At 36.2% G+C, this 23,277-nt stretch overlaps 1 protein-coding gene across 1 annotated transcript in view; it reads right to left on the bottom strand.

Moving 5' to 3' along the window:
- Positions 1 to 4,177: 4,177 nt before the first annotated feature.
- Positions 4,178 to 23,277, bottom strand: part of LOC121419519 — a 147,499-nt gene continuing 128,399 nt past the window's right edge. Inside the window, exons 55-63 of the mRNA XM_041613974.1 lie at positions 22,037 to 22,162; positions 20,808 to 20,945; positions 19,419 to 19,760; positions 16,766 to 16,906; positions 10,767 to 10,892; positions 8,932 to 9,126; positions 7,448 to 7,801; positions 6,676 to 6,800; positions 4,178 to 4,292 (exon numbers count right to left, since the gene is read on the bottom strand). Coding sequence (XP_041469908.1) covers positions 6,682 to 6,800; positions 7,448 to 7,801; positions 8,932 to 9,126; positions 10,767 to 10,892; positions 16,766 to 16,906; positions 19,419 to 19,760; positions 20,808 to 20,945; positions 22,037 to 22,162 — 1,541 coding nt within the window. The 3' untranslated portion in view covers positions 4,178 to 4,292; positions 6,676 to 6,681. The remainder of the gene's footprint in view (positions 4,293 to 6,675; positions 6,801 to 7,447; positions 7,802 to 8,931; positions 9,127 to 10,766; positions 10,893 to 16,765; positions 16,907 to 19,418; positions 19,761 to 20,807; positions 20,946 to 22,036; positions 22,163 to 23,277) is intronic.

Below are 23,277 nucleotides of genomic sequence, written 5' to 3'. Positions count from 1 at the left end.
TTGTAATTGCCTCAACCTGTAAAATCTTAAGATCTCAACCATACCTGTATATCGCCTAAACAACCAAACTCGGTAAGCACTTTAATAGCCTATGTGTTAACTTAAAATTTGCATTGTAAGATTTAGGATAACATAATCAATCTTAATACTTTGCAAAGCAAAAAGGTGTATTTTTTCACATATAATAATTTCAATATTTCGTTGTCAATTCCAGTTGTTTCAATTCATGAAAATGAATAATAATAGAATAATCAAATTTGTCACATTTTATTTCAAAGCTAAATATATACATATTTTTGTTCAAACTCTGAATTTGTGATGCAGTTTGTGAGTTTTCATCATTTTTTTTATTCAAAAGTATTCAAATATTTAGGATATAACTTTAACTTCATTCATCTGATGGGGAATATGAGAATGGTTTGGAAACAATATATTTTGTACAAAAACATCTCAAAATTAACATGAGATGTGTCATAAAAAAGTCATGAATTCCGAGAGGTGAACGATTGTGTTGCATAGTTATCGCCTAATCCAGACCTGTCAACCTCTGGGAATGAAAAACTGTATTCTGTGATTAAAAAAACTGTATTTTTCCCCCAAAAAAGTGTATTTCATACTAAATTGCTTGGCGCACTCGCTCATCGCGGCGTTCAAGCTGCATGCAAGCTAAAATGCGCACTGCTCTTGCAGATGAAAAAAAACACCCATTAAAACATGTGTACATCTTCACCCTGGATTTAATAAAATGATTGAAAAAAAAAACAAGTTACCTGAAAGTACATTGGTCTAATAACCATATTTGTGTATGTTTTATGAAATAGAGACATATAAAGATGATTTTTCTCTATTTTTTTTTACAAAAATTGTATTTTTAAAAGAAAAAACGTACTGCCGTATTTTGGTTGCAAAAACGTACTAAATACGCCTAAAACGAACCCGTTGGCAGGTCTGCAAATCATCAAGTGGGGGGAAGGCAGTCAATCCTCTGTCCCAGTCATTTTTTTTCATTTCATTCATTTTTTCAAAGGTTAAATCACATGTACACCTGTAATAAATTCAATGGCCCGTATTCTGAAGTCGGGTTTAAGTTAAACTCAGGTTTAAAGTTGTGGTTTAAGTATGGGAAGCCAAAAGTATCAAATTTGTTATTAAGTTGTATGTTTCTTATGTTTACTGTGCTCTTTCCTGATACATCGATGGTGAAGCCAATAATCTTTTTTATACTTCCTAGACAATTATGAATGATTTGAGAGCCAAATGAGCTGAAGTATGATATCTCTACTGTTAGTGGTTTATGTAACAATTGGCTCGCCATACTTAAACCACAACTTTAAACCTGAGTTTAAGTTAAACCCCACTTCAGAATACGGGCCATTGAATTCATCTATGTCCTTCCCAGAAGTATTTCCAATTGATCAGCATTTGATCAATTGACGACATACTTCCCTGCTAAAACAACAACAAAATATTTCATTTGCATTGAACATACGACGCTCATATTTCAGAAAAAGTATTGTCTTTTTTTACACATTTAACATACATACATGTACTTCTTAATATAGCTATAATAAATCTTATGTTTCTTACTTTACAATAGTTCCATATACTTTATTTAAACATTATGGCCTGAATTCACAAAGGTGGTTCTGAAAGCCTATGGTTGAATCCATGGTTTATGCAGATTTTCTGTATAAATTACTCTTAATTTCGTGCGTATCGGGCGCGTGTATAAGAAATGCCCAATGCTGATGCATGCTTTTGTCACAGCGTGCCAAATTGACGTCTGTTGCCATGGTTATATATGCTATTTTATTCAGGAGTCCACTGTTTGAAGAGTGGACTCATGAATAAAATAACATGGATAACCACTGCAACAGACATCAATTTGGCACACTGGACAAAAGCGCGCATCAGCATTGGACATATTTTATACACGCGCTAAATTAAGCGTAATTTATACAGGAAACCTGCATAAACCATGGACTCAACCGTGGCGTTTCCAAACCACCTTTGTGAATTCGGGCCATATTTGGTGCAACAAAAGATACGATCCTTCACCAGAGATAATCATAAAAAAAATGATAAAATATTCAGAACAGATGCATAGAATAATATACTAGTAGTACTGATCTAGAATACAGCTATTTAAATAACAGAAAAAAGTATGAACATAATATCCATTCAGTGACATCTGGCTTGTAAAATACCTTGAATATAACATGGACCTAATGTACCACGGGTGATAACATTTGTGCGTGAAGGAATTTATGAAATTATACCATGGTAGAGTAGTAGGTCCGTGAATATACAGCCTGTCTTTCAAGAGTTGGTATAGGCATATATTCCAAACAATTACAATTAGATGATATATTCACAAAAATTTTCCCTTTACACAGACACATCCTCACACATCTAGAATACAGCTACTTCAGTAACAGAAACAAAAAGTATGAACATAATATCCATCCAGTGACATCTGGCTAGTGAAATACCTTGAATATAACATGGACCTACCAAGGGTGATAACATTTGTGCGCAGCGAAGGAATATATGAATTATACTCTGATAGAGTGGTAGGTCCGTGAATATACAGCCTGTATTTCAAGAGTTGGTATAGGCATAAATTCCGAACAATTACAATTGGATGATATATTCATACAAACTTTCCCTATACATACACACCCTCACACAAACCCACCCACCCTCACACACACACACCCTCACCCACATTAATAAAAAAGTGTACATTCTCTCTGTTACCTAAAAACTTATCATTAGAAAGTTTTGGAGGCACATTGGTGTAAAAATAGAGAGATGAATGATTGTCATAGGCATATGGCATCATTTTTAAACTTAATATTTTGCTTTGTACTATGAAAGACATGTATTTAAACAGAACAATAATGGGAGAATGGCTTCTTGGTTATTATTTCCTTTTAATTTTATCATCATTATTTAATTTTTGTTTTTGGGGGGGCTCATTTCAGAAATGGTTTGTTCAAAAGCTAACTTCAAGGACAAGTCCACCCCCCAAAAAAAACTGATTTGAATAGAAAGAGAAAAATCATGCAAGCTTAACACTGATAATTTCATCAACCGGATGTAAAATAAGAAAGTTATGACATTTTAAAGTTTTGCTTAATTTTTTTAAAACAGTTATATGCACATCCTGGTTGACATGCAAATGAGGGGACTGATGACATCATCCACTCACTATTTCTTTTGTATTTATTATATGAAATACTTTGATTTTCTCGTCACTGTCATGTGAAACAAAGTTTCATTCCTCCCTGAACAAACGTAATTCCAATATTTTATCATTTTGTCGTTCAAGCAAAGTGGACCAGATTGTCAAATTCGTAAAAATTGAAATATTGTATAATTCAAACAATAAAAAACAAAAGAAATAATGAGTGACATCATGGACTCTCATTTGCATGTCACTCAGTTGAGCATAGAACTGTTTTGTGAAAAAAGCGAAACTTTGAAATGTCACAACTTTCTTATTTTACATCCGATTTTGAAAAAAGTTTTCAGTGTAATTCATGTTTGATTTTTCCATATTTATTCAATTGAACTTTTTTTCTGGGTTGTACTTGACCTTCAGGATTAAAGAAATGATGAATGAAACAAAATCAATAACTCTTGGTTCATTGTTTTGTACATTCATGCATCATGTATTTTCTGATATCTTCACTAAAAATAACTATCAAGAAAGGCGAAAGGGTGGGGAGGATTTTATCAGATCCCAGACCTCACAGTCGGTGCTGTACCTCCAAAGGCAATGGGATCAATCGGTTCCAGGACCTGTTTCATAAAGAGTTCCACCTATGGAAAATTCACGATTGTGGCAAATAATACGATAACACAGTACTCTGCAGCCAATCAGAATACAATAATGGCAAAGTTGCCATAGTTGTAACTGTTTGTGAAACAGGCCCCGAGACAGTTATACTCATATTCCCCACTCTCAAAGTAGGGTCAGTGATTTTACGTCACATTGGTAAATCAAAAAATAAAATTTGTTTTGGTTGTTTACATCTTGTGTATTAGAAAATTCATTGCATTTACCTGTGCAAAATGGAATTCATGTTTCTGCTGTTTTCATTTCCTATGACAAAACAGAATTTCCATTTGAGGTTAGGTCTGAAAAGGAATTAAAGATTTTCTGAAACAGTTAAGGGCCATTTGTTTTAATGGAGAGTCACTGTCTGAATTACAATCATACATCACGCCTGTAGTCCTGGATTCTTTTCTTCCAGTTCAAGAGAAAAGCCCTGGATCGAAAATTCCTGAAGATGATAAAGATGAAAGCAGCATGGACAGAAGTTAGAAGAGAAACATCAAAGATAAACTAAAACTAGAAATTTGACGAGTCCAAAGGACACAGATACCCCGCTTAATGCGATCAGGAATTCATTCAATATGATCAAAATTAATATCGTGTAGAAACCAATATCATTTAGACCTTTTACCTGCGGACTCCGAATTTGAACTTAGCCTGTATTTTGGTGTCATTTACCTGCACACCAAAATTTTAAAAATCAATTAAATATTTTTCGAGTCATTACGCGGAAACCAACTTGCATATTTAGTGACCAGTGACCTGCGGACTCCGAATTTAAACTTAGCCTGTATTTTGGTGTCATCTACCTACACACTAAACATTTCCAAATTCCATTAAATATCTTTCGAATTATTGCGCGGAAACCAACTCCCATATTTAATGAGCTGTGACGTTTGACCTGCGGATTCCAAATTTAAACTTAGCCTGTATTTTGGTGTCATCTACATGTACCTACACACCAAAATTTCTTAAAATCCATTAAATATTTTTCGAGTTATCGCACGGAAACCAACTCACATATTTAATGAGCTGTGACCTTTGACCTGCGGATTCCGAATTCAAATTTAGTACCTACACACCAAATTTTTTTAAAAATCCATTAAATATTTGTGAGTTATTGTGCGGAAACCAACTCACATATTTAATGAGCTGTGACCTTTGACCTGCGGACTCCGAACTCAAACTTAGCCTGTATTTTGGTGTCATCTATCTACACATCAAATATTTTTTAAATCCATTACATATTTTTCAAGTTATTGCACGGAAACCAAGTGGGGGGGGGCAGACAGACAGGGGCAATGCTTAATGCCCCCTCTGGACTTAATTCGTCTGCAGGGGCAGATCAAAAATGATTTGAATTGAAATGAACTGAAGTGAAAACACACTAGTGTAAGGAATGCCAAGCCCTCTGTCTCATAAAATCAGATGCACTACAAACGATGTCTTCATCTCAGAAATTGAAGCAATTGAAATTGGCAAAACAATGAAATCACTGTTTATCTAATTTGTCAATGTATTAATGAAATCATACTACTACAATTTTTTTTCCATTTTGACTTCTACAGCTGTTCCATCCAGATTTTCTTTCAAACTATGTCACTGGGTAATAAATGGTAATGGTTGGCAATTTGAGGAGAGTTGGTTAATACTTTAGAAAAGATCAATCAATCATATCATTACTTCTATTACTGGGTAGAAAAATGATAAACGTTGCAAATTTGAGTGCAATATTGAGGGCAATAGGAGAGTTGAATACGTTAACCCTAAAAAGACTGGGGGGGGGGCTGATTCAGCCCCCCCCTCGACATTTTTCGCAATAAATCCGCCGCGCGAAATTTTTTGACTGCATCGCTCGCTGACTTTTTACTTTCAAGTCTCGCGCAACTTTTGAGACCAAAATTGTGACCCCCGGGTACGCGGTTCCAAAATTACGCAACATTTCGTAAGTGCATGCAGACCCAAAATTACTCAAAAACGTGAATTTGTGTACAAATCCAATGCAAATAGTGTTCTTAGCCAATATTCACAAATGCATCATTATTTTTCCTTTTACTGCTTAAAATCAATTAATTTTATCTTTTTTATGGTCAAAATAAAGTCCCCAACAATTTCCATTGAAAAAACAATAAAAAACAAAAAGTCGAAAAACAAAGAAATACATAAGAAATTTAGAAAACAATAGAATACATAAGAAAATAAATGTGATTTTGAATTTTTTTTAAATCAATATGATCAGATGCCTATCTAGAGTATGTGACACAAAAATTAGCATTTCAGGGGCATTATTTTATTAATAAGAGCAAACTTATGAATTTACGCATAAATTAGCATAATTAATGAGACACAAGATTTTTTGCAGAATTTGATGTTATAGTTTTGTAGATAATGCCATGGGTAACGCGTGTGCCAATTTTCGTCGCGATCGCGCGATCGACGGCCGAGATCATAAGGGGGGGCTGAATCAGCCCCCCCCCCATGTGTAGTCTTCTTAATAGGCGTCGAAATAGCCCAGTCTATTTAGGGTTAAGCCTTAGAAAAGTCCAATCCATCATATAGCTATGTAATAAATGATAACCGTTGCCAATTTGATAGATATTAAGGCTGCCTATTTGAGGAGAGTGATTGAATAATTGAAACACTAGAACAGGGGACCGTTTCATGAAAGTTGTCAGCACTGAAAAAGTTGTCTTTCTCCGACATTTACTATAGAAACACCATAGTATAACAGTCAGAGATCAGTGTCTCTCAGCCAATCAAAAGTAAGGATTTCACTGAAATAGTCAGCACTGACAACTTTCATGAAACACCCACCAGTTGTATCATCATACCATCAGCTATGGGCAACTGATTTCATCCGAAAAATCAAAACAATCAGGAAATCCGTCGCACTCCCAGAAGTCAGGGATGCAGTCGCCGTCATCGCATGTAAACTCATCACTGGCACATGTTGGCGCTGGAGAGTATTAAGCAGAAAAAAAGATGGGATAAATTTCATTTCAATTTTTTCTGTTATAGATCTCACAAAGGTCAGTGTACATACATGTAAAGGCATATAAGAAATATTAAATACAAGCATAAAAAATCTAATATGACAATTACGTTCTCATAACACACTTTACATTGCAAATGCAATGAAAAATACTAGCTAGCCCATAAAACACTGACAATCTATGTATGTTTCATAGCCTAGCTGCTAGGGGTATTAACTGGATTTACAATTTTTTTAACCCCTTTATATCACAAACAAATCCAGAAAAATTATGTTCTAGAAAAGAATTAATTTATCAAAATGAAGAGTGAAAAATTTACTTTCTTTTTATACTATAAAAAAATGGTTGTTTTTTTTTACTTTGTAATATACAATAAACAATAGAGGGCGCTATAAAGAAATAAATTATTTGATTAAAGTAGATTTTTGTTTATAACTTTGACATTTGCAAATTATTTTCTTCTAATTTATATAGACAATTATCTAAGCATATTACATGAATAAATAGAAAAAATAAAAATAAACATAGTATTTTCTGCCATGCTCGAGGCCTTTAGACCTCTCTCTCCCAGCCCCCGATAATGGCCTTTTGCAATACAAGGGTTAATTACCTTCTACCGCTGAAAGTTGAATCTGGAAGCCATGGGCTTGGCCGTAATATCCTGTATAGAGAGTAATGGCCATTGTATTGCTATTCGATATAATCTCCGACTCAGCATCTGTCAAGTCCCTTCCATACGTGTAACCAAGTGATGTGATGAAATCGCTGGTTACCGGATTGACCTCGTGATCGTTCGTGAAGAGGAGAAATGTCGAGAAGCTGATATTGAAATCTAATATCTGCGCTAACACCGCCGTTCCTTCTGGTGCGGTGACAAGCGTCACTGTGACATCATTTGGGGGGTAGTCTCCAGGATAGTTGGGAGATGTGATGATGATGGGATCATTGGTCAAGGTATAACTCACTGAAAAGAATGAGGTTAACGGATTTAACTTTGAATTTATTAGAAAACATTCATTATTGCCCTTATCAGACATCTGAGCAGGGCTCCGTAACACAAAGGTTTGCGATGAATTGCAAATACGAAAGAACCGCATTGATTGGTCCCTGGTCAGTATTTTAAACCTAATGCACGTGTAACATTGATAGTGATTGGTCAGTTCATTTAGCGATTGATCGCTAATCTTTGTGTTACGGAGCCCTGGTCATTTACTGAAACCGTTTTGCCCTACATTTTCTGAATATCGGGGAGGGATAGGTATATTGTTTGCATTTTCCTAGATCTCAGTGCGTGAATTTACTTTGCATGCAGAGACAATTCAAAATATATACCTTTGTATTTGCCCTGGTCTCACATCCGAGCATTTGAGGATGCGTATAAAGAGATTCATATTGATCCACGCACCAACCGTGATATCAACATGACACGATAGAACTCTGTTTTTAAAAGAAATATCACCATTATCATGATTTTTGCTCTAGATATCTGATTTGGATGATAAAATATTGACTAGCTTTTCTTTCGGGGAACATCAAATATGTTGCCCTTAAAAGACCCATATTGCCCTCGTCTAAATCAGGTCAATACTAAATAGCATACTCCCTCCCACATATTTGGGCAGCTTTATCTCAATACATCACCTTACAAAATATCCCTGCTCATCATCCAGTGCTCTACTGCTCCATACACACAGCACAAAAAACAAGATGGATGGATCATGCATTTTTACAGTTAAAGACCAAAGCTTTGGAATCAACTACATATATATCCTTCAGCAAGAAATTTATCCACGTTGTGCTGCACTCAACCCAGGTGAGGTGAATGGGTACCCGGCAGGATTAATTCCTTGAATGCACGAAGCACTGAAAGGCAGCTCAAGCTAAAGCCGGGTAATCATAATAACAGCGCGTCTCGAAATAGAACACGTCTAGATAGATTTAGATGGCGCAATATAAATGCCTATTATTATCATTATTACCTGTCAAATTATGCCAACTTTCATCAGCTAAAATATTCAAGTCCGAACTGAAAACTTGTTTATTCTCTCTCGTTAAGGATTTAACACTATATTACATTCAGGAAAATTTTCAATTATTGTCCTATTGGAAAATAATTGTAAACCCACATTTCAGAATACGGGTAAATGGTAGGAATGCATGACTTACCTGTATTGTTTATATTGGCACAGGAATCCTCATCAGAATTATCAGTACAGTCGGGATACCCATCACAGTAGTAAGTAGCAGGGATACAATGGTCTCCGCAGTCATATTGACCAGCATCACACTCTAGGGAAATAGTAAATAATATAACACTTGCTTAATAAGGAGGTTGTACTCAAATATTGACTGCTTAAAGGAGAAGTAAACCTTTGGAAGAACATTGCTTGTGTGAAAACAGAAAAATCAAAGAAACAGATCAACGAAAGTTTGAGAAAAATCTGACAAATAATGAGAAAGTTATGAGCATTTGAATATTGTGAACACTAATGCTATTGAGATAGCGAATTGGCAATGCGACAAAGATGTGTGATGTCACTTGTGAACAACTCTCCCCATTACTTTAGTATATATTTCACTAGAATTGCCTCTTTTATCACATCTATCCATAAATCATGTGTTCTGTCTACATGAGGGCATGTAATACATATTTTTTAAGAATACATCATGGATAAAGAGTTTGTATCATCATAACAAAAAGCAAAAAGAGACATTTTGAGGGTATGTTATAGTCCACCAAAAGGAAAGTTGTTCATCAGTGACATCACACATCCTTGTCGCATTGCCAATGTGAGGATCTCCATAGCATTAGTGATTGCAATATTCAAATGCTCATAACTTTCTCACTATTTGTCCGATTTTTCACAAACTTTCTTTATTCTTATTCTTTGATTTTTCTGTTTCTACACAAGCCTATTTGTTCCTAAGGTTTCATTCCCCTTTAACATTAAAAAAACAAGGAGGTAGCATTCATATATTGAACGTTAAGAAAGGAGATATACTGTTGACTGCTTACTTGCAGGTAAACAATTGCTCATCCATTCATATTGACTATATCATAGCACTCCAGGTAGATAGTAAAAAATATGACACTTGTAACAAGGAGATAGTAATCATACATTCACTGCATATTTGTAGGGATACAACGGTTCACAGTATAAAGCATGTACAATAATATTGACCAGCACTCAGCACTGACTCAATTGCCATTTTTATTTGAAAAAAGGACCTTGATTTTTACACCAATTCTTTCTTGTCGAATATTATAAATATTTTTTCTTCCTTTGAGGATAAATATTTCTAGATGTGGAAAATAAACCAATTAATCACCTCTTGATTTGAGGTAAAAAGACAAACTATCATTCCCCTTGGCAAGCTGTATGTACATGCTACTTCTCCAAAGTGAAGCTAAAGAAAGGTAACTACATCAATCTTGTCTTGTAAGTAAAAGCTTAACCATCACCGTCACAACCAGGGATTATTGGCTTAATAATGAGCAAAATCTTCTTGCACTTTTCAACATATCTTTTAAGAAATGCTAAACAACAAAGTAGTACCAAGTAAAATGATGACTTAAATATTTAAACTGGCAATTCAAATGATTCTTTTTACCAAGTGCACACCTAGTTATACCATTAATGCATATAGCATTTCCATGTATTTGAATGCAGGATAAAAAAAGCATTGTCGATTAAATGCCTTGCTCATGGGCATAGGCACTGCGGCTGGGGATTGAACCCTTGACTTTCCACGTATAGCCAGGTGCCTTAGACCTCTCTGCCATGGCACCTCCACCTGAATTGATTTTTTTATCATAATGCTGTCAATTTGATGAATAGATATTGATCGAAGGAGGTTTCAAAAGAACCTATTTCCTAAATCAGGATAAACTTCCTAGACACATAGAATCTAATAAAGGGCATACTAACCACAGCCATGCTCGTCCTCATTTAAAATGCAATCTGACCGTCCATTGCATCTCCATGTATTATGCACACAGTAGACGGAGGAAAAGAAATGGCATACAACTTCATTTCCTGCTACATCACAACCATCTACACGGTAAAAAAGAAGAAGCAAAATTGAGAAATGAAATTGTAAACTAGCACATCAATGATGTGGAGCTCATTCGGCATCTTGCAACGAAATTTAACCCAATTTTAATTTCAGCCCAGTTGACACTGTAGTGAATTAAATTGGTGACATAAATTGAGGATATAGAATTGAAATTGATGAAGAAATGACAAAGAAGCATTTTTTGTGATCTATGAATAAATTTGATATAAAGTAAGCAAAAAATAACTTTCTAGTCAAAATTTCTTAACCCTGTGTAGAACCTTGGTAAACCTCATGTAGCTCTCAGATGGAACAAAAAATAATCAAAATAAATTAACAAATGAATAAGTAATTTTGGGGGAGTTTTGAAAATATATGAATACATTAGCATATTTAATGAATTTCAAAATTCTGTGTTGAAATTTTGTATCACCACCTCAAGCTATCCTATGAAGCAAACAAAATTGAAATTGATCAACAAATGAAGAAGAAAAAACATTTTTTTGTGATTTATGAATAAATTTTGCATAAATTAGCATAAACAAATTTCTACTAAATACTTCAAAATTTTGTGTATAAGTTTGGTGAACCTCATGCAGCTCTACCGGATGGAAGAAAAAAAAAATCGGTTAACAAATACAGAAGAGGCATTTTCTGTAATTTCTGAATAAATTACGCATAAATTGGCATAAATAATTTTCTACTGAAAATTTCAAAATTCTGTGTAAAAATATGGTGAACCTCTTGAAGTTCTACCAGATGGAAGAAAAAAATTCAAAATCGGTGAACAATTAAAGAAGAAAAAGCATTTTATGTGAATTTTAAAAAAAAAATGATTAAATTAATTTCGTATAAATTTGCATAAAAATTGTTCAAGTGGAAATTTCAAAATTCTGTGTAGAAGTTTGGGGAACCTCATGAAGCTCTACCAGATGGAAGAAAAAAAATCAAAATCGGTCAACAAATAAAGAAGCATTTTATGTGAAATTTCAAAAATTTGCATAATTAATTTCGCATAAATTAGCTTAAAAATTGTTCTGGTCAAAATGTCAAAAATTCTGTGTAGAAGTTTGGTAAACCTCATGAAGCTCTACTACATGGAAGCAAAAAATTCAAAATCGGTAAACAAATAAAGAAGAAGAAGCATTTTTTGTGAATTTTTTAAAAATGCACATAAATTAGCATATTTAATGTATTTCAAAATTCTGTGCAGAAGTTTTGAATCCCCCACCTAGTGCTATCATATAAAACAAACAGAATTGAAATCGTACTTGAAATGGCGAAGAAGTAGCATTTTTTAAAATTGAGGACGGACGACAGACGACGGACGCCACGGCATAAGCTCATCTTGCCCTTTGGGCCAGATGAGCTAAAAAAAAGGCGAATTAAATTCATAAACATTATAATCACAAGAGAATAAAAATCTTAGGTTTTAGAAAATCCTCTCCTTAAGCAAGGTTTCCACTTTGGCGAGTTAACATCGCGAGTTATGGCGATTTATAGCGAGTTATAGCGAGATGTCAAAATGAGGCACTCGCGATAACTCGCATAAAGCTCACCATGAAACTCGCGACAACTCGGCATGGCTCGGCGGAGCTCGTTCAAGCTCGGGACAACTCTCCTTGAAGTCGTGAGCAGTTTCAAAATTTTTGAACATGTTCAAAAATTTTGCTAACTCGCTGTAACTCGTGCTGAACTCACCTAAACTCGTTGTATACTCGCAGTACTCGTAATAACTCGTAAGAAGCTCGAGATAAACTCACAATAATTCGCCACATCTGTGTATACGCGAGTGCGTTCCGAGTTTTCAAGAGCGAGATACGAGCATTGCGATCGTTTTACGAGTCAAGTGGAGGTGCCCACGAGATTAGCGCGACTTTAGATCGAGCACCCCGAGTTACAGCGAGTTTCGTATGAGTTTATTCCGAGTGCGTGGCAAGGGCTCAGAGGCATGCCAGCTGAATGATAAATGTCCAGTGATCTATATTTTCCCACATATAAACCCCTCAAAAAAAGTTTGGAAATCTGAGTTTGGCCATTAATTTCTCCCAACTCCAAAATTTACACATTGCATATTTGACATCATTTAAAAGGTCATTTGATTCCCTTTAAAATGATACCATGCTTGTTATGATCATGCCATCACAAAAAGAGCAAAATTGAAAAGTGTTGGATGAGGTCTGAAGTAAAAAGCTGCAAAACGAGCAGAAATAATCATACAGAACATGATTCTTTTGTCTGTGTCAATACAGATGAAAATCCATTGGCCCTGCTTTTTCATTTCATAATGTTTTCTTGTGGTTTATGTTTGTTTGTTGTGTGTTTGCTTGTGCAGAGGTATGTTTGATTCCATTTGAATGTTGATGTTAAGGTGCATGAAAACAATTGCTGAGAATCTCACTCATCATCATGGATGAAAAGAACAGTGACTTTCAATATTATGTCATTTTGCAAATTTTGAATTTTGACCTTGCCCCACATTTCAAGGCACTGCACCTCCATGTGAACCATAATCATATCATGTAGGGTATCATTTTAAAGAAAATTAGATGATCTAATCATTGATATTAATAACAATTGATATTTATTAAAACCGAGGAGGGAGTTTATTTTAAAGTGAACATTTTAACTGACCCACGCAATGTACACTTACTTTTAAAAAGGCTGTTGCCACTGCATTATTACAACTTTAAACAAATAAGGAGAGAAATATGCCTCGATCCAAAAGATCCAAGAGTTGTGGCCATTCAGGTAGGGAAACAGCGAAAGAAGATGACATTCAAACAAGGGTAGAAGAAGTGCAGGAAGAGACAATTGAAACGGAAGAAAAGTTCAATGACGAGCAGAGCCAAGGTAAAAGAACAAGACATCAAACTAGACAAGGTCCAAGTGGAGCGCCTCTGGCAGTCTAACCTGCATCACGCTATCCAATACAGTAGCAGTGCTGACTTTGAAAACTACTATAAAATAATTATTCACAAAAACACCATTCATACAATGATACAATACTACGTTCATTGACAATAAAATGATATTTGACCTTGATCATGAGACCTAAGACTTCAGTTGTCAGTGATACTTGATTACCCTATATCCACATTTTATAAACTGTATCTAAACTTTGAAAGTTATGACAGCAATATAGTATTAATCTCCAAAATGGCCAAAGTTCAATAACCTTAAATGACCTTTGACTTTGGTCATGTGACTTGAAACTGGCATGAGATGTTCGGTGATACTTGACTACTCTAATATCCAAGTTGATGAATCATATCCATAAGCTTTCAAAGTTATGATGGTAATTCCACAAATACCCCCAACATGGCCAAAGTTCGTTGACCTTAAATGACCTTTGACCTTCGTCGTGTGACCTGAAACTCTCACAGGATGTTCAGTAATACTTGATTACTCTTATATCCAAGTTTTATGAATCAGATCTATAAACTTTCTAAGTTATGATGGTAATTCAACAGATCACCCGAACATCACTAAAGTTCATTGACCTTTAACCTTGGACATGTGACCTGAAATTCGCACAGGATGTTTAGTGATACCTGATTACTCTTATGTTCAAGTTTCATGAATCAGATTCATAAACTTTCAAAGTTATAATGTTAATTTAACAAATACCCCAATTAGCCAAAGTCCATTGACCCTAATTGACCTTTGACCTTAGTCATGTGACTTGAAACTCAAGCAGGATGTTTATATTCTTTAATAACCTTATGTCCACGTTTCATGAACTAGGTTCAAATATTTTCTAAGTTATGATGACATTTCAAAAACTGAACCGTAGGTTAAGATTTTGATGTTGATTCCCTAAACATGGTCTAAGTTCATTGACCACAAATGACCTCTGACCTTGGTCTTGTGACCTGAAACTCAAGAAGGATGTTTAGTAATGCTTGATAAACCTTGTGGTCAAGTTTTATGAACTAGGTTCATATACTTTCTAAGTTATGATGCCATTTAATTTCAAAAACTTAACCTTCGGTTAAGATTTGGTGTTGACGCCACCGCCGCCGGCATCGATCTTTGAGTGCCAAAAATGTGCAAATCTCGTCCCTTGGTCGTATAAAACTCTTATCACTCGTAACAAAATCTTGATAACTCGTTCATAGCTCGCTTTAAGTCGTATAAAGGTCACCGCAACTCATACTAAGCTCGGCCTGACTCGTTTCGCGCTCGGTTCACTCGTACAGCGAGCGTAGTGAACTCGATGTTGAGTCTTTTGTCACTGAAGCAAATTCCAGGAAAAAAATGTAAATTTCACTCGAGCTTGTGCGAGCTAACGCGAGTTAGAGCTCGCGCAGCTCGCATATGACTCGCAACTCCAACTCGCCAAAGTGGAAACCTTGCTTTAGAGGATAAAAGATCTACTCATTACGAAAATTTCCCGTTTGATTCTCGACCGCACTTCGGACTGCAAACTGCTGTCGGATACCCCGTTTTTCGTTTGGAAACTCTCAAACAACATTTCCAACCCCGATAAACCCATCTTGGCCAGGTAATCCCCTTGTCTCAATTTCACCACCACGGGCCAGCCAAACGAGCGTTGAGCCAAGGACGAAATGATAAACAACAGCTGTGCTATTACGTAAGACTTGTCTGCCTGTAGAAGGATCTTCGGAATGAAATTATTGTATTCGATATTAATCACGTTTTCAAAGGCATATTACATTCAGACATCCAATACTAGTCCATTTTCAATTTCGAACGAAGAAAATCGACCTCGAAATAAGGAAAGTAAGCGAATAAAAATGACGGCATGTTTTGCAGAAACCGAGCTCAGCGCTGCGCATGCATCCCGTCGTGTGTGGCCCCCTACTGTGACTGTATATGCCGGGCTCTTGCGTTATCTTCGGACCAACGTCAAGAAACAGGTGTTTTGAAACTTAAATTGCTTGCTTGGGGCATGTTAGGGTTTGTCGTATTTGGAGAAGAGAATTGATGAGAAGGGAAACCAGGGTATAGTGATCTCAAATGGCAGTTTTTCGTCATGTCCTGAGGGTGCTTCACTAAGAATTAGGTATGACTTAGAGATGCACTAAAATGCCGGTGTACATGATAGGCCACACGCAATCTTATTGATTAATATGCAGTAGCGCGCGTCCTCTAGGCAAGATATGACCAATGCGGGTTTGCCTTTTATGATGTGCGCAATTAGGCATTTAAGTGGGACTCTTAACGCATACTCATACTTAAATCTTTGTGAAACACCCCCTCCAGATCTCAGTTTGGCAGTGCACGACTCTGGTAGGAGGGGGCGGACCAAAAGGTGTTGCATCGTCTGATCCTCCCCACACTCGCAGGCAGTGTCTCCAGCTATGTTGTAGGTTTTAGAAAATAGCACACTTTATATATCGAATCAGAAGCAGAATATGTGAGAAATCAGCAATAATAATAGTGATAATCATAATAGAATATTCATATTTTATTATTGGAAAATAGAAACTAACTGATAATTAATTCAAGGAAATTTGTAGACCAGCAACAACCACTGAGCAGTGCCATATGGATGTTGCTCTATCCTATCTAGGCCCCCCTCAACAAGTCGCGCAATATTTTCGCTGTGCAAAATTTTTCGACTGTGCTACTTGCTGACTTTTTACTTTCAAGTCTTGCGCAACTTTTGAGACCAATTTTGCATCACCCGGGTACGCGGTTCCGAAAATTACTCAACGTTGTGTAAGTGCATGTCAGACCAAAAATTGCTCAACAACGTGATTTCGTCTACAAAGTCAATGTAAATTGTGTTTTCAAACAAATATCATAAATGCATGATTATTTCTAGTTTTGCTGGTGATGCAGGGAAGTAAATGTCTAAGAAAAAAAAAGCGGGGGCGGTGGCTAAATAATGACATCATCTTACTTGGGTTGAAATTCTCACAATTTTGGTCTTCATCCTCTCCTCCCAAGCAATCATTTCTTCCATTACAAAGGTCAAAGGTCTCGATGCAATTCCCATCCTCACATTGGAATTCATCGCCAGAGCAATTTGGATGTACGTAATCTGTCGGTGAAATAAGATTAGAAAATGTGTTACTCAACATGTGACATAGATGCTACGTAGTGTCCAATGGCTACCGTCCGATAAAGGCTCGCAATCTATTTCAAAATCTTTACTTATGTTTTGAAGTGTATATGCAAATGCTCCTGCTTGCCTTGGCAATTTCATTGGGAAATATTCGCTCTGTCTCAATCTTTATTGCCAAAACAATGAAGCAGGAAAAAATTCCACAAGGGCACAGGGTGTTGTGTCCCTGAAATGCTCAGCAGAGCCTTGGAAAATCCTCGTTCCGTCATGGTAAAGCTGATTCAGGCAGGAGATTGTAAAAAGTACCCCCCGAAAATGAATATAATTTTTTGCCAGCTGTGAAGTAAGTGTAAGTGCAAGACATCTGTTGATCGCTTTTTAAAAATAATAATAATAATAATATGGGATATTTATATTGCGCACATATCCACCTTATTAGGTGCTCAAGGCGCTCCTATATTACCCGGCTAAGCTAGGCGTTCATAGCGCACACAGCTTTTTAAGGAATTACTTCCTACCGGTACCCATTTACCTCACCTGGGTTGAGTGCAGCACATCGTGAATGAAAAAAATGGCTCCGTACTGAGCAACAACCTTCCCCATAGTATCAAATAATTTGACAACATAAAATTCATTTAAATGTACTACATGTAGCTATCAATTAAGAATTCATATATCAATTCACATAGAGATTATTTGTATGATATGCTAATAATGAATGTTCATAAGTGCAATGGACAGAATACTTAATGAGGTGAAAGATGAAATGATCCATTCAACAAGGCATAGCCGAGTTGAATGGATCATTCATTTCATCTTTCACCGAATGAAGTATTACATGTAAGACCATTGCACGAATAGAGAGAACATTCATTATTTGGTTTCTATGACACCTAACAATGGATTCAGTTTTTCCCTTCATATTCTCACCTACTTGTATCACAAAGTCTCCAATTTGCCATTTCAATATTGCCTAGCTTGCTTGCTTTTTTAAAATCAAAATTGTACTAATTTATCATTAAAGGAGAATGAAACCTTTGGAACAAGACAGCGTGTGTGAAAACAGAAAAATCAAAGAAACAGATCAACAAAAGTTTGAGAAAATTCGGACAAATAATAAGAAAGTTATGAGCATTTCAATATTGCAATCACTAATGCTATGGAGATCCTCGAATTGGCAATGCGGCACTATGTATGACGTCACTTGTGTACAACTCTCCCCATTACTTTAGTATATATTTCACTTAAATTGCCTCTTTTATCACATCTATCAGTAGATCATGTGTTCTTTCTATAGGAGGGCATGTAATACAGATTTTTAAAGATTACATCATTGATAAAGAGTTTGTATCACCATAAGAAAAAGCAGAAAGAGACATTTTGAGGGTATTTTATAGTCCATCAAAGGGAAAGTTGTTCATATGTGACATCACACATCCTTGTCGCATTGCCAATGGGAGGATCTCCATTGCATAAGTGATTGCAATATTCAAATGCTCATAACTTTCTCATTATTTGTCCGATTTTTCTCAAACTTTCTTTGTTCTTTTCATATGAAATTTTAGAATTTTGATGCAAAATATGGCCATGCAGTGGGAGCTCGGTCTGCTGATTATCACGTACATACAACATGCACACTTCAAACACGAGTGGTGGTGTGGTGTCTGCTGCGCTGTCTCGGTGCACGCTTGCAATTGAAAACTTGTATGGATTTAAAATTGCACGGTTGATGACGTCACTGTAAAATGGGCTGAATGATCGATATCAAACAACCAATCAAATGATAAGGATCTATCTAGGTGACATATAATGCTTGGTGAATGGATCCAAAATTGCACGGTTGATGACGTCATTGTAAAATGGGCTGAATGATCGATATCAAACAACCAATCAAATGACAAGGATCTATCTAGGTGACATATAATGCTTGGTGAATGGATCCAAAATTGCATGGTTAATGACGTCATTGTAAAATGGGCTGAATGATCGATATCAAACAACCAATCAAATGACAAGGATCTATATAGGTGTCATATAATTAATGCTATCCCACTGCTGCCACAATAAATCAATATCATGTACATGGCTATGGTGAAGGCTGACAGATGAGACTGGAGACACTTGTTATAGAGTGTATGTACATGGTGACTTTAATCATGTAGGTCAAGCGGCCATGGTTGCAAGTTGTAAGTGTGTAGGTATATCGGATACCGATATCGTATGTCGCAACAATTATATGTTTTTCTGGAAAATGTGCACGTAACGACTAGAGGGAAAAAACAGAATTTGCCAGACCAACCTTGGATAAAAAATTCCCCCCTACACTTTCCCAAAGCCTGAAATATATCTTGTATAATTTTGACTCTTGTTATATCCATACTATATAAAAAAATATATAAAAATGAATGAAATATTAATGAATGTTGCCAATTTAATGAGCAAAATAAGTTAATAATTTTTGACTTCACGAAAGGTTATGTGCACTCACTGTCTGGATCAATGGCTGAAGCATGAACCAGGAGCCCTTCTCCACCTGCGTGCGGTCCACAGTGGAATTCAAGCCAAGCCTCGTTGCTTTGGACGACGTACTGTCTCGGCTCGTGGTTGTGCTGGAATTCAGCTACGATCGTGTCATGGTCGCTGTGGTCGAGGCCTGTTCCAATCGACAGGAACGATTGCAATACCAGCTGGATGGAGTAGAACTGGAAACGCACCCAATATCCGTCCGGAACAGTGACTTCCCAGCCGATGTAGCAATGTGGATCGTAGCGGTCCGGATAGTCTGGGGAAGTGAAGTTTGCAGTCTCGCCCAAACCAATGGTGATGCTTTCTGTAAATATATTAAATTATTATTATTATTTGTGTGGCATCACCTGTGCCTGGGAGGCGAAAAGCGAACTGAATCACTACGACCCGCAGGTCTCTCCTCCCGATATAACTGATTGGGGGAGTGCAGGTTGACCACTGCACCGGGGTTTCCCCCTACTCTTATACTAATAGTGCAGTGGATTCTTAACGTGCAAAGGTGGTGACTCTCCTCTACACGGGGCCTCCATTTAGCGTCCTATCCGAGGGACGGAGTGTCTTCCATAGTAACATTGTCTACATCTATGAAACATGGGAGAGACGTTAACACACAACGCACTGGCTTCAGACATCCGCCCGGGGTGGACTCGAACCCACGATCTTTGGTTCAACGGGCAGATGCATTACCGACTGAGCCAACACCGCTCTCAAAAAGCAGAGTCAATTAACCAATGAAATCTATCATATCCTCATAGTATTCTACTTTCATTTTGTAGGAAAATTAATTTTGAACAAATTTTTCAATGCAATTTGTTCTTCATGAATGAGGTGGCACTGCAGTGGCTCAAACTCCATAAGAGTGTAGTCGGGAATATCATCCTGACGAGTCTAAAATTACGATTCACAAAATCTTGGTACTCCTGGTATTATTACTAACTTTTAAGACATCAAATGTTTAATTAAGTTAAAGCTTTATTACTTATGCGTAGTCTAGACAGGTGCAGATGCATGAAACATGCACATAGTCACACATGTATTAAGCCGTAATCTCACTGTGCACATAACTGTTTTGTGAAATTAAGCAAAACTTTAAAATGTCATAACTTTACATCCGATTTTGATGAAATTTTCAGTGTTATGCTTGTTGGATTTTTCTCTTTTTATTCAAATCCACTTTTTGTTGGGATGGACTTGTCCTTTAAGAACGGCTGGTAAATCCTTTCTTGTGGGCAATCGTACATGTATATTCATTGACGATCATGGTTTATTGTGGAAGAAAAGTTGACCAGTCGTTCTTAAAGTAAACAACTTTATGAAATGTCCCCGGTAAAAAATCACCACTATGACCTACCAATAGTTCCTACAGTACCGCATTCCATTTCATCACCGTTATCAAAACAGTCGTTGAATCCATCACAACGCCAGTAATTTGGTATGCAGGCTTCGTTAGAACACATAAAGAAGTTATCTCCGCAATCTCCAGCAATTGCTGTAAAAAAAATTGCAAAAATATCAAAACAATCTTGCATCTACAGCGCCCATTTCATAAAACTTGTTATAGTCATACATTTTGCAATAACTGTTATAAGCTACTGAAATCCTTCAACATCATTGGCTGGTGGGAAATTTGTTACAGAAATCATCCTTTTTTATTAGTTTTCCCTTCATATTCTCATGTATCATGCAGTCTCCAATTTGCAATTTCAATATTGCCTAGCTTGCTTGTTTTTTTTATCAAAATTGTACTACAGTCCAACCCCTCTTATCCGGCCTCCCCTTATCCGGATCTCTCTATTATCCGGACACACACTTGCCGAGATTACAAATTTTTTATTTTATTTTATTTAATCTAGTACGTGAGGAAATGAGATTTCAATCTAAACTCAATCCTATACGTAATCTCACTTTGATTACATATATTTCCCAATATAGTCAACCTACAAAAAAATTATTTTCATGAAATTATCTCACCCAAATCACCAAAAGATCTTAGGCATGATTATTTCCAGTAAATCAGGGTGCAGCGCAAACATTTCATCACGTTTCTCTTTTTGCTTCGCGGGAAAAAACAACATGTCTCACTAGCTAACGTTAGGCCTCAATACGGACGGCACCATCTATCATGTTTGAGCCTACAGTAACAATGGCTGACATTGTGAAGCTGCGATACCAGCCGCGATGATCTAATTGTAAAACTTGGTTTCATCGAGTCATTCTCTTTCTTTCGAGGTATGCTTGATGTATACCTCAGTTATTTTAGCAGGTAAATCATCCAAGAGTTTTGGCCATTGATCGATTTCATTTCTGTAAAAACACTGCCTATAATTTGCAATGATACTAATACTGTCTGTACGCCCACTACAATAGTGTAGCTACCGCCGTTGGCCTGGGGAGGCAACCGGCAACACAGCTGCGTGTATTTGATATTGGGTCGCCCAGATCCGGATAAATCCCTTATCCGGATTGCTGCTGGTCCCAACGTGTCTGGATAAGAGAGGTCGGACTGTAATTTAATATTAATGTTTCATTCCTTCATGTCAAATGACATTATATTTTGTGAGGAAAGTAAAAGATTCTTACGACAATCGATCTCGTCTTCGCCGTATTCACAGTCTGCTACATGGTTGCATTCCTGTGTATAAAAGATGCACTGTGAGCTGTTGTAACATTCAAAGAAAATTGAAGAACCGCCACAGCCAGTAAAAGCTACAAGAGATTGAAAAAAAGAGGGGGGGGGAGAGATATGACAATTCTTATCTATTTTTTTCCCTTCCACAGTGTTCTTTATTTTCAAAAAGCATAATTACACTGTATAAACATTTACAATTTTTTTTTCAGATAAACAGTAAATAAACATGGTATATTTATATATAATTCATAATACATAGACATATAGTCAAACTGACTTAGTACACAATCAATAAATTGACACAGCCAAAGTAAATATGGCATGAAAGATAAGAGATCTGATACATACATCTCAGAAATAAACATTGGTAATAATTATGTTTGTTAAGGTGACAGATTGCCAGCTTGTTCAAAAAAAGTTCCTGAAACGAAACCATTTCTTTGATATGACAATTAATAGCGAATGCTGATATGGACAATTTTCTTTGGGGGCCTATACTAACAACATATCTGCCAAGCTTTAAAAGTAAAAAATAGTAATTCAGAAGCTCAACAGTAATAATTTTGACACATAAAACTCATAATTTCATATGTGCAATGCAATACTATAAATTTCTTTAAAGAGGTAAAATAAATAACAGATTCTTAGAAATAAATGAATCTTCTAAAGCTCAAATTCAGAATCATCTCTGGTAGACCACTACCTCTCTTGCGTGAATCCATGATAAATCCAAGAGGAAAAAACCACAAGATCGAGTCGGAATTTAAGCATGTGATAACATTCAAAGCGATGTAAACAAAGTTACATGATCATGCGAATAGTGAGCATTATTGACCACCTTCAGACGAGTTCACCACTGCCCAATGTAGTATAGTCACAGATGTTCACATCCTTACATGTATTTGCCAGAAAAATGTAATGATTAAGGTCAAAAGCATACCGGTAATGGCTTATTTAATATGACATGATAATCCTAATAATCATTGACTTTTGCCTAATAGTTGGAAGCTCTGTAACAAGCTTTACTTCGACTTAAATGTAGGCCCCTTCATTCTTAACTGGTTTAATCATAATTGTGTATAATTTCTTTGTCTTAGGAACCATTTATTTCATATAGTGATACATGTATATTACAATTGTGTCAACCACTACGTTGTTTGTGCGTGGATGTGATTTATGGATATAAACTGAA

The sequence above is a fragment of the Lytechinus variegatus genome, chromosome 8 (assembly GCF_018143015.1).
Source record: "Lytechinus variegatus isolate NC3 chromosome 8, Lvar_3.0, whole genome shotgun sequence".
In the NCBI taxonomy this organism is placed as follows: domain Eukaryota; kingdom Metazoa; phylum Echinodermata; class Echinoidea; order Temnopleuroida; family Toxopneustidae; genus Lytechinus; species Lytechinus variegatus.
The sequence above is the reverse complement of the archived record's forward strand: the minus strand, read 5'-3'. Positions and strand labels throughout refer to the sequence as shown.